The sequence below is a fragment of the Tupaia chinensis genome, unplaced genomic scaffold, assembly GCF_000334495.1.
Source record: "Tupaia chinensis unplaced genomic scaffold, TupChi_1.0 Scaffold000037_20, whole genome shotgun sequence".
NCBI classification, from domain to species: Eukaryota; Metazoa; Chordata; class Mammalia; order Scandentia; family Tupaiidae; genus Tupaia; species Tupaia belangeri.
This window is the reverse complement of record NW_006159479.1, coordinates 2300070-2315654: the sequence shown is the minus strand read 5'-3', so window position 1 is coordinate 2315654 and position 15585 is coordinate 2300070. Positions and strand designations below refer to the sequence as shown.

General features: G+C 44.3%; 1 protein-coding gene across 1 annotated transcript in view; it reads right to left on the bottom strand.

Annotated features, from left to right (window-relative positions):
• Positions 1–15585, bottom strand: part of FAM124A (family with sequence similarity 124 member A) — a 78577-nt gene that overhangs the window by 40852 nt on the left and 22140 nt on the right. Inside the window, exon 3 of the mRNA XM_006140524.2 lies at positions 397–1130. Coding sequence (XP_006140586.1) covers positions 397–1130 — 734 coding nt within the window. The remainder of the gene's footprint in view (positions 1–396; positions 1131–15585) is intronic.

The following is a 15585-nucleotide window of genomic DNA, read 5'->3' as shown; positions in this document are numbered from 1 at the left end:
TTATTATTATCATTGTTATTTTTCAGTTTGACCAGAGAGAGACAGAGAGAGAGGAAGTGAGGAAGCAAGCCACCAGGTCTGAGACTTGAACCGTGGTCGGCCATGTGGGAGTCCAGCGCCTTTAACCATCATGCCACTTGTCGGCCCCAAACCTGAAAAGTCTTAAAAGAGAACGAGTGGAAAGATTCTTTCATGCCTCCTCTTTTGTTTAGATCGAGTACAGACACCTTAGCTCAGTCGAGGGAGAATAGGGCAGAGGTCACTGATCTCTCCTTTTTCCTAACTCATTGCTCTGTAACAGGTACAACTAAGGTTTCTACCAGAGCCAACCGACTTGCTTCTTTGTGCTCTCCACCGATGGGGAGACAGAGAGACAGACAGACGTCCCCCGGGTACCTGCAGCAGGATCTTGTTCCCGTCGTGGTCCTCAGTCTGCCAGCGCCCCTCGCTGATAGGACTGCAGGGGTTAGGCAAGAGAGGGACGAGCTCGCCGATGTCCTTGACTCTGAACTCCAGCACGGAGGAGTCGGAGGGCACTGGACTCTGGTCACTGGGCAGTCTTTTCAGGGAGAACTGGATGTCCACATCCAGATTGGAGAAAATGGGGAAGATGCAGAAGTCTGTCTTCCTCTGGTTGGGACTCCGCCGCAGAATCAGCTCATAGAACCTGAGGCTGTCCGCATAGTTATCGTGCCGACAGTAGATGGTGAAGCGCACGATTTCCTTGCCGTAGTGCACAGGCCGGATGGCCCACAGCGGGGTCCCCGGGGCCAGCGTGAAGAAGTCCTGACTGCAGGGCAGGTAGGGCAGGAAGCGGCCGTGCACACGCTCGGTGTGGTGGTGGCGCCAGGGCAGCCTCTGCAGCGTGCGGTGCAGCTGCAGGATCTGCTCCTCGCCGTACTCCTCCTGCAGGAACAGCACCACCGCCAACGCAGGCTGCGCGCCCTTGGGGGGCTTCCGCCGCCGCCTGCAAGCCCGCCGCTCTGACACGCGGAACAATGGGAGGTCTGGGTGAATCCACGCTAAGACTTTGTCGATGGCCTCCTGCAGCGGCTGGGACTCCCCTGGGTCGGCGATGATGTGGATGCTAACCAGGAAAGGGTCCTGTGCTTCTTCCACAGAAAGCTCACCTGGGAGCACAAAAATGAATCAATGAATGAAGACAATTGTGACCATTTCTTAAGGTGTCCAGTGATGACAGGTATGGCAGAAAGATAAACTGAATTCTGACAGATGTGATTTTCTCAAGTTTACCTGCACAAACTACCAGGGCAGTACCTTAGCAGTCAAAGAACTGAGAGGAGTATTACTAGGAACCATTCCCAAGCTGGACAGTGTTAGGGAAACCTTGGTCATGCATTCATGAGGTTGAGTGGTACAGGGAACTTCTGACTTTCAATTCGTCTATTAGACAAGAGACACATAGAAAGTCAAGTCCCTACTGATCTGGAACGGGAAACAGGCTCATTAGAGAAGATGCTGAAGCACCACGTGCAGGCCTTTTGTATTTCCTGAAACAGCTGCAGGACCTTAGCCATAAATACTCCCTGTGCCGCTGCTCCTCCTGTTTGCTTATCTCATTGGTTTCTTTGGTTCATTCATTTAGTAGACAGGTATGGGCTCCCTCCTGGATACCTGGCACTGAGCAAGGAGGGAAGCATACAGTGGGGAAAAAAGACATGTGCTCCCTCCTAGAACTTATTCTAGTGGACAGGTCAAGCCCTGGCTGATGAGGCAACCTGACAACCTACCCATGTTGGGTGGGCCTGGTGGTCATCTTACTGCTGGAGACCAAGGGAAGGTGCAGTGCTCCTGCTGTGGGAGCTTACTGAGGCTGAGGCTATGTGTTGGGAGAAGCATGGCAAAAGCAGCAGGTGAGGCTGCCTACTGAGCCTCTTGCTAGAACACAATTACCCAGAAGTCCACACATCCTGGATGGGTCAGTTACTATCCCTATGTCCTCTGGAAGAACACCTGAAAGTGTAGAGTTTCAAGTGTGAAGCTGGCTGTTTAACTTGACAACACTTTCCCATGGGATTACATAGTTTGTTGGCCACACTGGCTGGGATGGTTTGGATCATGGTTTGTTTTCAAAGTTTCATGTTTTGGAATTTGGTCTTAGTGGGTGGTGATGGAATGTTCCTCAGAAATTCATACATTCATGTATTGGGATTTGATTGTATCTATTATATTGGGATGTTGGAAAAGTCATGACATTTTTTTTCTATGCAAAAATGCATATGATTTTCCTGACACCCAAACATTATAAAAGTATTAAGCGAAAGCTTAATTCCTTCATGGTGTCCCAGGTTGAGGGCTTTGGGTGTCAAAATGCCATCAGGGAGGGTCATGTATGACTGAGTTATAGTGGGTATATTAGTAGGAAGGCAGAGTAAAAGCCACAGTACAGATCACGGGCTACTAAAAGTTCTGCCTTCCGCCATTGTGTGATGTCCTTGGACTTTCCAGCCACCAGAATTGTGAGTTATTAAGCCCATATTTTTACAATTCATGGCCTTTGGTATTTCTGATAGCAACACAATAATGGACCGAGACACCGGTGTATTTCTTGCTCAATAATTATACCAGATAAAAGCTCTGCTCTTTTAAAAGATAGGTCTCTATTTGCATTTATATAAGTTTTATGACTGACGCAGAGGAAACCAAGAATCTTTAGGCCAATTAAGATTTGGGTGGCTAGATTCATCTAGAATTCACACCTGTGTAGCCAGGTCTAGATTATGTCTCACAATGTCCACCAACGGTGTTAGCTTAAAGAGGTCATGTTTACAGTTGCAGTCTAGAAGTGTGGTATTTTTTAAGAATCATAACTTGAATCAGTTCACAGGATAAAAGGTCATTTTTTTGTGGTAGATAAATGAGACATTCCAAATGGGCTTACAGGTCCGCTTCACTATTTGTACCTACAATAACATGGTTTTAATTCATGGATCAAAACCTGTCTAAATTTTCACCCCAACTCTGAGACAGCTCACTTGAAAATAGTTCAGTTTGTTCCTGTTCTCTTCCTTGTTTATTAACACCTTGGATTCCTGAGCCATCACTATGTACCAGGCACTGGGGAGACAAAGAAGCTGGCACCACTGACAACAATGAGAGTCCATTTATAGACACTGGAATGAACAGTGTTCCCTTAGAGTCACACGGTGCAGGACTTACACAACCACAGACAGCAGCCCTCAGAAGAACTATTAAGCCGCAACAGAGAACTTCATGATTTAGTTGAGAGACAGACATAAAAAATAAAAAATTGAATTTGATATATTCCTATAGGGAATACAATAGGGTAGCATTTTGTGTGAGAAGAGGTGGTTAGAATCTAAATCTACTATGAAGTAATATTACCTATAGGCAATATTACCACTGAAAGCTCCTTGAAAGCCCCTTGAATTTCTTTTTTTTTCCCCCTTCATTTTTTAGAAAGCTTTTTGCTATTGGGCAGGATGGTCATGCTGCAATCCCTTCTCCTTCATTCTCTTCTCGGGATCTTGGGCAGGCGGGCATGCATGCACATACACCCGGTCTGAGTTTTAAGCCTCCAGGTCAGGTAGTCAAACCGCAGTTGACTACATAGGAGTCCAACAACATAACCATTATGCCATCTGCTTGTTTCAAGCTCCTTTAATTTTTAAAAGAAAAAAAGTGCTGAGTGGTACTGTCCTGCAGCAAGACAACACAACCACATAGATGTTTTGGCTGAACACCAGATGAAATAACTGACTTACTGCGTGTCTGTGTATAAAAGAATAATCTGTTTCTTTACATACGAGACCCACTCTCTCCCACTCAGAAAATGATGTCAATGGCCTTCACTCTGTGACAGGCTTTAGGGAGCTTGAGAGGCCTCTGGAACCTGCTGATGATTAAGGTAAAAGCAGAGTCAAGTCTCAGTTCTCCTATGATCACAGAGTAGAATGGTGGGTGGAATTAGTTAGACGATTCCTTTCTCTTTCCTTCCCTGTCTCCAGCTGAGCATATATTCCCAAGTTTGTATGAGTTAAATATGAGCACAAGGTATGTGCGATTTACTACCACATGACGAAGGAGCAACTTTTTCTCCTGAGTACTTCTGAGAAGGCTTCCTGGAGGAGATACCATGAGAAGAATAAATGGCATCTCACTTACCATAACTCTTGAATGCAGGGGAGTTTACTGTAGGAAGAGAAAGACTGTTTACGAAGGCACTCGAATTGTGCAGAAAAACAAGCACATTTGGAAGAGGGTGGTGACTAATTATAAAACATGGCAACAGATGCAATTGGAAAAATGGATTGGAGCCACATTGTATGGAACTTCAGCTCAATTTGAGAGCTGATAAGGGACAAAGGAAGGTTTAATGAAGGGATGTCAGGATCAAGTTCGAGAGAGGTTGACTATAGTCAAAGTAAAGAGTTAGAAGACAATCAGACAAGAGAGCAGTGACTTGGCAGTGACAGGGTGCGCGGTACTGGTCCTAGTTCTTCATCCTTCTGTATCCTTGTTCTCTATTATGTGACTTTGAGGCTCCTCCACTAAATAGGTGAAGTATCTTCTTCACCCTTTTAACTTTGGATTAGACCATATGCCTAGCTTTGGTCAGTAGAAAGAGAACAGTGACAGGTGCTTGGCTTGCTCCCTTGTGATTCTGACACTTCCATGAGAAGAACATGCGCGGGCTAAACCACTGGTCCCAGGATGATAAGACACACATGCAGCAGAGCCACCTAGCTGAGTCCAGCCTGAATCAAGCAACCCTCAGACACCAAAGTCATATGGCTCTTAAACATGGGCAAGAGTAAATGACTGTTGTTTAAGCCACTATGTCTGGGAGTGGTTGTTACCCAGAGATACTTACAGACGTAGGCAGAATCCGTAGGTATGCTATAGAAGAGGCATGGATTTTAGAGGCACATGTGATAGGTCTTAGACCCCACAGGCCTGGACGGGTAGGGAGTAGGAAAAGGAGAGGAGTATATCTCGATGTTTCTGGCTCGAGCAAATGTTCTGAAGTGATGTTCAGCTGAGACAGGAAATAGAGAAGGGAGAGAAGGTTTACAGGGGAAAATGAAGAGTTCTGCTTTGGCCACTTGCCTTGAGATGCCCAAATGACTTCTAGGAAGAAGGCAGACCTTTGTGTTACTGAGGTGAAGGTTGAATTTAAGGCTGGATCGGTTACTATAAGATCATATTTCTACTACTTCTATGCAGTTACCTGATAATTGTGTGCCCCCACACTAATTTGAATTATGAAAATTCATTATGATGGCTTAGAAGATAATTGGGTTTCATGGATTTTTCTGGCCCTTTTCTTTGCTTGCTCTTTCTGCCTGCCTGGCTTCTTTCCATTTCGTGGGACATGAACACCATGGTTAGCAGAAATGGAGTTGACACAAAAGGAGCAAAGACGCAAACCAAATACATTTTCCACCGGTCAGTAACTCCAGTAATAGTGGGAGAAGACACCACAATCACCTAACACACATATCCCACTTTTCTATGCTGCCTAAAACTCCCAACAGTGGAGTCATGTGACTGCTAAACATCAATGAATGCTCAGTAGACATGGAAAAGGGCAGAAAGGCTTTGAACAATCTGGGGATAAAGAAATTTACCTGAGAAATTTAAGATGATTTCTGTGAAAAGAAAAACAGGACACAAGGATTAGCTGTGAGAGCAGCCAGGTGGTCCTTCAAGTTCTTGAGACTCCATCCACAGGCGTGCATGCGGCCAAGTACATGGGGTGACATGTTAGCTTACTTTCTGGGGTTCTACATGTATGTACTCATTTAATCGTCACAGCAACTCCAGACGGAGGAGCTATTATTATCCACATTTTAGAGATAGGAAATCAAGGCACAGAGAGGTGAGGTAACCTGCCAAGGGCACGCAGAGTGAAAGGCTGAGCTCTAATTCCATGTCTGAGGTTCGTGGACGCCATTGCCCCGCCCTCTCCTCTGTATCCATTTCCCAGCGGCATGGCTGGCTGTGCCCTTATCCATTTCTGGCCACAGCGCTGGGGCTTTCCCCTCTCCCCTGTTCTCCCGCCTCCTTCTGCCTTCCTGGCCAGCAGCCAATAGCTTACATGTCCCATTTACATGTTTTTCCCCTGGCTCTGGGTCACTGAGAAAGAATAAGCCAGAAACTGCCTCCTGCTGGCACACGCCCTGGCCTTTACCGCCCAGCACTGCCCTGGAAGGCAGTTCAAGCAGCTTGGCTTAAAGGTGGGTATGCTTGTGAATGAAAAACAGAGCAGGACCCGGACAGAGCTGAAGCAGCATGAGAGGCTGGGGGTGAGGGTCAGGGGGCACCTCTGAGTCTCCCCAGCAGAGTCGTCAGGTGCTCAGTCTTGCACTGCCTCTACCAGGTACACAAAGACTTCCCAGAGAGTAGGAACAAAGGCCACGCTGAAGCCTGCATGGATGAGTGAATGTTTACAGCTCTGCAAAAGGGCAGATGCGGGGCTCTGAGCAGGGGTGTGGCCCGAAAGGCACTAGACCAAGCACTAGTTCACCTGGCAGCTCTGGTGGCAGCTGGAAGCAAGTATGCAAGGAAGATAGGCCCCGACCTCAGCATGTCTTTGCACCTCTTGAGCCAGGGAGATGTAAGTGGCTAAAGGTCTGCCCCCAGGGAGCTAAGGACAATGAGCAGTGGCATTAGTATGCTCTGGCCACTACTAGTATGCTAGCCCACTGCATGTGACCCTTATAAGCACCAGGGGCTCCAAGAACCACAGGCTGCAGTTCCAAACTGTCACCGGGGGCTAGGGTTACACACACACACACACACACACACACACACACACACACACATCAGCGTCCGTGGAGCTGGATAGGAAACCAAGTATTTGAGGGGAAGGAGAGGAAACATGAATAATTAATTGCCATGAAAAGCCTCCCTGGAGAAGCAGAGACGCCACAACTGTGGGGTATGCCTGCCTTTATCGTATCTATTACACGCCTTCTCAAAGGAACTCAGAGAGCACCTGTTCCGTCAGCGCCAAGCACAGACTAAAACCGAACCAGGCAGTGGGATGGACTTTCCAAGGCTGGTTAGAGGATGGCAGTTGTTCACATATTTAACAAGGCTTTCAAAGGCTGTCTGTGCTTCCCAAAAGGAAAAGGGAGCTCCTTTCTCATGTGATTATAGACTATTAGACCCTCCTTGGCTAACATAAAACAAACACAACGTTAAGTTCAGCTTTTTAGGAGGCAAAAAGTACACTATTAGCCTGGGCATTTGTTACCAGTTTTTCCTAATATTTCACCTCTCCTGTATATCCTTTTTGACCCACTTATATTTAACAGAAAAACAAGTTAGACAATAGCAACAACTTATTAAGTGCCTGTTATTCACCAGACGCTGTCCTAAAAGCTTTACATACATCTTAGTTAATCTATGATACAGATACATTCTCCCCATTTTAAAGGTGAAATATTAGCTAACTTGCTCAGGTCATTGGCTAGAGAAGAGAAGGGCTCTTTGAACCCCAAATCTGTGCTCCTTACTTCCCAAGTCCGTCATCTTTATAATCATCCTGTTGGTTTCTTTGTCCCAAATCTTTACCTGCTTGGCTGGAGCTCTGAAGTCATGGCTTAGCTCCTCAGCCAATGTGGGCAGGTGTGTGAGCAAGCTGTGAATAAACTGGCCATTTCACCTGGACGGGCATCCTAAGCTTGAGTCTCATAGAAGTGAGTGAGAGCACTGAGCTCCTTCTGCCTGGGGACAGCCTTCCGGATGTTAGATTGCCAATGACGATTTCAGATCTCAATGCTGCCTGCCTTAGGACCCCTCACTGCCACGCTCTGCAGCCTAGGGCCTTACACTAACCGTCCCTACACAGTGTCCCACTGCTGGTACCTTCTCCCCCTGCCCCCCAGACATGCAAACTGTGTGTCCACAAGAACCTACTTCCTGATGGTGGGCATATCTAGTTAAAGGTCCAGATCTCTTACTTCAAAGGGACTACCCAGACACATCTCAGGATCCAACAAGCTTAGATACCCCTTTCTAGAACCTTCAAGTAACGCTCGATATCATTCACAATTTGTCATTGACAATTAACAATTCAGTTGCAGTTATATTTAAATCAAGGAATGTTTATCTTTTTTTTTTTTTTTAAGTTTTGCTAGAGAGTGCAAGTGGTTGCCAGAGAAAGACAGACAGAGAGAAAAGGAAAGTGAGAAATCACCTCGTGGGGGGATGGCCACACTGCAATCCCTTCTCTTCCATTCTCCTCTTGGGATTTTGGGCATGCACACACACATGTCTGGTGTGATTTTCAAGCCATCGAGCTCAGGACTTGAACCATGGAGTTGACCATGTGAGATTCAATGCCTTAACCTCCATGCCATCTGCTGGATCCATTTATCTTTGATTTTTCAAAGTTATTTGATTGAGAGGGAGAGACAGACAGACAGACAGATATCTTTGACAGAGTCTTGCCATCCTGTGATGCCCCGCCCCCCCCAACCTCCTAGCCATCCTGGTTCATACGCATGTGAACCATGTTGATACAAGCTAACCCTGTATCTGAACCTGGATCACCCACGTGGCTCCAGAATCAAGCAGCAATGTTCTCCTGTCTGTGCACCATGGAGTATTTATTAATCACCTACTACGGGCCAAGCATTGTAGGATACAGTGGAATAAAACCAAGTCTCTGCCTTCATAGAGCTTATAATCTAGTGGGAGAGACAGACAAGAAACAAAACATACGTAAGATGAAGCTGGGTAGTTAAGTGCCCTGGACACTTCACTGAACAAACACATGTTCAATGCGGGTATAATAAGAGGTTTCCAAGGCAGCAGCTGTAACCATTTGCAATCAGCTGAAAAAACTGCCAAGTACCATTCCAGAGCCAAAATGACTGCCAATACTTTAGCACCCCACCAGCCCCCAGGAGGCTAAGAGAGTCTAAACAAGGCACCTTTAGCTGCTGCAGGCTGTGTGGTTTAGGGAATCTAGCCCTGGAGCCTGGCTTGAGACCCTATAATCTCACACACATGAAGTTGAATAAAGTGCTTATTTGCATTTGTAAAGCCCCACTCTGTGACGATGAATAGCTCTGGACTCCACATTGGACTGCCAACTAGACCCACAAGACTCAGTGGCAGGAAACTCAGGTGAGAGGGTCGGTCAGATACAAAGACAAGCCCAGGGCATAGGCTGCCTCTGTGACTATAGATCAGGTCAGACAGCAGGAGGGAAAAAGGCTTCAGAGTGACTAGGAACACAAGATTCACAGAGTAACCCTTCCTTCATTGAGCTGCATAATTTTCCCAGAATGCCAGAAACAATCATCTTCTGAAAATGGCTTCTAAATTCCTCCCTGGAGAGTGTATTCATCTGGAATGGAATGAGTAACCTGTCTCAATCTCTTTTTTTATTATATTGTTAAGCCAGTGTTTTGGACCTTCTAATTAATGAAAAATTGAAAGCTTAAGATAAAATCTTCAACTTTTGCTTGTTTTTTATTTTTTTTTTTTCAGAGAATTTTGTTATAGGGTACATGTGCTTACTAGAGAGACAGAGACAGAAAGTGAGAAGCAACCCCTGGGGGGATGGTCATGCCACAATCCCTTCTCCTTCATTCTCCTTGGGAGTTGGGGCATGCAAGCACATGTGTTCAGTGTGAGTTTCAAGCTGCAGGGTCCAGGACTCAAACCATGGTTGACCATGTGGGAGTCCAGGACCTTAACCACTATGCCACTTCCAACTTTGAAATTTCTTAGTTATTTTATGATTTTGACAAGGTAAGGCTGCAAGTTTGGATTGTGAAAGTGGCAAGGTTGGTCCTACCGCCAGCCTCCGAATGCAGCTGATGTTAGCAGAGCGTATGGGACATGTAGGGTTTTTAATATAGAGAATCCAAACTACACTCATAATTTGGATAACAAGGTTCTCTTCTCTTCCAAATCCACAAAACTTTCTTGTAATTGAAAAACTGAATATTGGCTGAAATGGTTAAGCCAAACTTGTACTTTCATTGGCAAAGGAGAACAATGAGGAGTCTTCCTGCTCCTTAGGCCCTCTCATACTTCTAGGGGTACCATTATTTGACTGTGCTCTCAATTTCCATCATCTGTTGCAGAAACTGTCAGGGAACTGGATGTCTGGTTCGTATTCAGACAGAATGAACTCATTCTGTAACCAGGACGCTGTGAAGAGTGAAGTAAGATAGGAAGTAAAGCAGACACGTTAGACACCTTGAATTCTTTTTTTCTTTTTTTCTTTTTCACTTGAAAATGGGATGTACAGTTTACTTTGAATATATTTCTAAGTTTCACTCAGGTCCATCACTGTATACCATACAAGGGGACCTCAAAAAGTTGGTGGAAAAATTGAATTACGGTACAAATTTTGTGGCACAACTATTTTATTTTTAATTGATGTGGTTTTTCTTTTTTTTTGGAGAGGTTTTTGCTATAGGGTGCCTGTGCTTGCCAGACAGAGAGAGAGACAGAGAAACAGAACGCGAGAAATCCCCCCCCGGGGAGGAGGGCCAAGCCACAATCCCTTCTTCTCCTTCTCCTCTGGCGATCTTGGGCACGCACACACACGCGCCCGGCGTGAGTTTTAAGCCACCTGGTCCGGGATGCGAACTGCGGTCAACTACATGGGAGTCCAGCGACATAGCCATTACGATAACTGCTGGTCCCAGGTTTTTCTATAATATGTATTTTCTATTAACGTTCTGAAGATCCCCTCATACTTTCCTGATAGAAAGAGGAGGGGGAAGTAAAAGCTAGACTAGCCATACAATAATGACAAAGGCACTTTAAATCCCAACATAGCGTGACATGAATTCAGAGATACCAAGGAGGCTGACACATAATTAGCCCAAGGAGGATAACTGCAGTTAGAAATGTTAAACATCTCCAGCTGTTCATGAAGGGCCATAAGGGAAGTGTAGGGGAAGGTAACAAGGGTCTGATGCACACCTGTGTCCCTTTTCAATGATGCACGAAGGCCCCTTCGGTATAAAAATTCAAGGGTTGAAATGCCTGAAGAGACCATAAAATTTCACACAGAACCCATTCCTCTACTCAGTAATTTCAATTCTTTCAAAATTGCATTCTTTTTTTTTTTTGAGAGTTTTTTTTGCTATAGGGCATGTACACTCGCCAGACAGCCAGAGAGACAGAGAGATAGAAAGTGAGAAATCCCCCCCCCAGGGGGGATGGCCACGCCCCAATCCCTTCTCCTCCCTTCTCCTCTTGGGATCTTGGGCACGCACACACACGCGCCCAGCGTGAGTTTTAAGTCACCAGGTCTGGGATGCGAACCACGGTTGACTACATGGGAGTCCAGCGACATAGCCATTACGCTAACTGCTGGTTCATCAAAACTGCATTCTGAGCTTGCCATTTCATCTTGAGAGAGTCAAGGTCTCTGAAATTTTATAGATTTGAGATGACACAGAAAGGCGTAGAAACAAGGTGTGTGGTCATAATTCATCCTGTCTTTTACCAAAACAAAATGAAACAGAAGAAACAAAAGGAGGATATTAGCCTAATCCTGTTCCAAGGATTTGTTCATTGTGGAACCCTGGGCCTCTCACACATTAGGTCCTCGGGAAAGTCATGACCTATTTTTCAATACCGTATTTTGAATGAGAAAAATAAAAAATACTGCTACTTGCAGGTCTCCAAAACCTGAGTTTCTCCCTATATATAATCTACTCTGTAGAAAACGTTGCTCATTATCATCATTTAAAATATCTATCATCTCTCTCTCTCTAATCTATCATCTATCTCTCTCTCTCTCTATCGTCTACCTATCTATCTCTTCTCTACTGTACATACAATCACCATGTTTTATGTGACCTTAGCATTCTCACCAATGAGAGAGAGAAGTTATATTGTATTATACTTTTGGAGAATAACCCAGTAATCAGGAATCAGAAGCTTTAAAAGTTACACATTTTGTAACAGCAATTTCACTTGCAGGAGTTTATTCTAAGAATGAAGACTGTGCATAAAGATGGCCTTGGCAATGCCGTCTGTAATAGTGAAAAAGTTAACACACCCTATAGGACCAACTCTAGGGCACTGGTGCATAAAGTACAGTGCAGAAATACAAGGAGATGCTGTGCAGATAGTCACAGACGGTAGGAGTAAGTTGATTGAAATATAAAGATGTTCTGGGACCAGCAGTTAGCATAATAGCTATGTCACTGGACTCCCATGTAGTCTACCACAGTTTGAGTCCTGGACCCGGTGACTTAAACTCACGCTGGGTGCGTGTCCATGTGTGCCCAAGATCCCGAGAGGAGAATGGAGGAGAAGGGATTGCAGCGTGGCCATCCCCCCTGGGTGGGTAATTTCTCGCTTTCTGTCTCTCTGTCTCTCTCTGTCTTTCTGGCGAGCGCACACGCCCTATAGCAAAAACCTCTAAGGAAAAAAAAAAAGAAATATAAAGATGTTCACAATATAGTTAGTGAGGGAGACTATAAAACAATATCATTTTTAGTAATTATATATACATCTACCTATCTATATACAAAAAAGATAAATACATATATATATATACATATATATTCCTATCTATATACTATAAAGATAAATACATATATATATATACATATATATACATATATATATATGTGCATATATAACAGGAATATAGATGCTCAGAAAAAATTTATGAATGCAGATACTAAATTAAAAACTGTTTCTGGATGACAGGATTCTGACTTTTCACCGTTTCGCTGATTTGTATTTTCTGAATTTTCTGCAATGGCTATGCATTATTGTAGAAATAATATTATCATTTGGGTAATGAAAATTATTCTAAAAAGGAGAAAAGTGCCAGGCACATCAAGGGTAGGTGTGGTGACAGCTACTTATTTTTGTTCCTTCTCTTAGGGGCCTGACAACCCTGACGTATCACTTCAGCTTCCTGGAAAAAATGCCATCATGAGATGTTTGCCTCCATTTTTCTTTCATATCCTGAATAGAAATTGACACTCTCTGTGTAGTTGAAGTCACACAATTAAAACTTATCTTTGAAGCCAGAGGACTACACTGTATTATTTTGGAAGTGGATGCCAGGGTAGCAAAGCATCAAAGAAATCTTCTGTGTGGTATATTGTCTTCATCCTTTGATTTCTTGATGCTTATCTTTGGTTATTGCTTTTTTCTTATCAACTGTGAAATAGTAATACTGTCTAGCTTTTCAGGCTCCGATTCAGAGGATCCTGAATATATAGACTCTGTATCTTCAACATCTAACTGTACTCGTACTTTCAGCTTCAATAGTTTCATTCATCTCAGAGGTTTCTTTGGCTACTTCTGTGGTTCTGCAGGTAAGGTTGCACCTGCTTCTCAGAAAAACTCAAAACAAATGGCTCTAGTTTGCTCCATGGGGAATACACCCCAATAAACCAGTCTTAGTGATGGAGTACATTTTTCTCTTTTCAATTACCAATAAGATAGTTAGTATATTTATTGACTGAAATTTTTTCTCATTTAGGCTATATAGATCCTAAAGCTTATAGATTATACCATGAAAAGTTAAAATTTAGGGCTAGCCCTATAAGCACAGTTTTTAATTTAGTGGTTGAGGGAACCAGATCCCATAGGGTTCAAATCCCGGCTCCAGTGGCTTGAAAAACTTGATGAACATGTGTGTATGTATGTGTGCCTCAAATCCCAGTAGGATGGAGAAATGGAAGAGAAGGAATTGCAGCAAGATCATGTCTCACTGTGGGGGGCTTTCTCCCTCCTCTCCTTCTGTTTCTCTCTCTCCCTATAGCTTGTCTGCTTGCTCTTTGACAATTAAGAAAGCAAAAGAAAAAAGTGAGAATCAAAATGTAAGAAATTTAGATAAGCCACATAGATCAGAGATGTTTTAAGAGCAATCTTGCTTCACGGGGAGGTGGGCTAGCTCACGGTTCCTCAAACTTTAAGTAGGCACAATGCACTTAACTCCAAAGTCTGGGGCAGAACCTGGGATTCTGCATTCTGACAAGCTCTGGGGTGACTATGCTGCTGAGGTTGTCTCTGGACCACACTCTGAGCAGCAAGTTTTCCAGTTTGATAATTTTATGCACTCTGTCAGGGCGAGAACACCTTCTCTGGGCAGCTGACAAAATATGGAGCAAGCAGAATATCAAATAGCACCAGCTGGTGTTCAGGGGCTCCCTGGACTGTGGCTAAGTCTCCACCTGAGTGACTGCAAGACCCAGACCTGCTAAACCACGCAACAGGCTTGTAGCCCTTTCACTAGTGTCATTTATAAACTATGTGTTACATGGCTCCAGTCACAGGAGGAAGGTCCAAAAACATAATGACTGTCTCACATTTGGAGTCAAACTACAGAAAGCCCCAATGTTTGGGATTATGGGAAGAACCTACAACACCAGGGCCCTCTCCCAACAGTGATGCTTTCCAGGGAAGGGGGAAGAAGCCTTAACGGTGCTTTCTTGCACAGCTACAGAAACAGTAGCTCTGGGTATACCAGATGCCGCATGCCAGGGAATACAACAGAGTCTTCTGAGTAAAAGTTTTAATCTTGGGGCCACAGGTGGCATGGTGGTTAAGGGTGCTGGGCTCCCATATGGCCAAACACTGTTCGAGTCCCGGACATGATGGCTTACTTTTTCACTTTCTCTCTCTCTCTGTACCCCTCTGGTCAAATAAAATTAATTAATTAAGTTAAATAAAATAAGTATTTTTAAAAAAGTTTTAATCCTAGCCCAAGATCCCGAGAGGAGAATGGAGGAGAAGGGATTGTGGCATGACCATCCCCCCTGGGGGGTGATTCCTCGCTTTCTGTCTCTATGTCTCTCTCTGGCTTGCTGACGAGCGCACACGCCCTATAACGAAAACCTCTTAAAAAAAAAAAAAGAAAAGTTTTAATCCTACAGTCACTTTGAAGGATAGAGTCACAAAGCAAGACAAACTGAGTAAGAAAACCAGACTGCTCTGTCCATATGCACAGCATCTCAGAGTGATTTTCCACTGGTCTTTACAGCCATGGCCACACATCAAGATGGAACCTGTTATCACAGACGCCATCATCCAACACCTCGCCAATCATGGTGAATCCAGTCTTGGGCTTCAGTCTTCTCAGCTGTGTAGCAGCTCAAGCTGAATCTCTTCTGAGAACAGAACAACTCTACACACGAACTTGCTTATGGCAGGACACGGTCTTAAACATAATAAAAATAGAAATAGCTCTTACTTAGGATTCATTTGCTGGAAGTTGCACACTCAAGTATACCTAGCTCTGTGAAGTGATGGAGTAGAAATTCAAAACCTTATGCTTTCCCTCCATCTGAAAATAAACGTGCTGGGACCAGTAGATGATATAATGGCTACATCACTGGACTCCCATGTAGTCGACCAGGATTCGAGTCCCGGACCCAGTGGCTTAAATTCACACTAGGCATGTGTGCGTACATGCCCAAGATCCTGAGAGGAGAATGGAGGAGAAGGGATTGCGGCGTGACCATTCCCCCTGGGGGTTGATTTCTCGCTTTCTATCTCTCTCTGTCTTTCTGGCAAGTGCACTCACCCTATAGCAAAAATGCCTCAAAAAAAAAAAAAAAAAAAAAAAAAAAAAAAAAAAAAAAAAAAAAA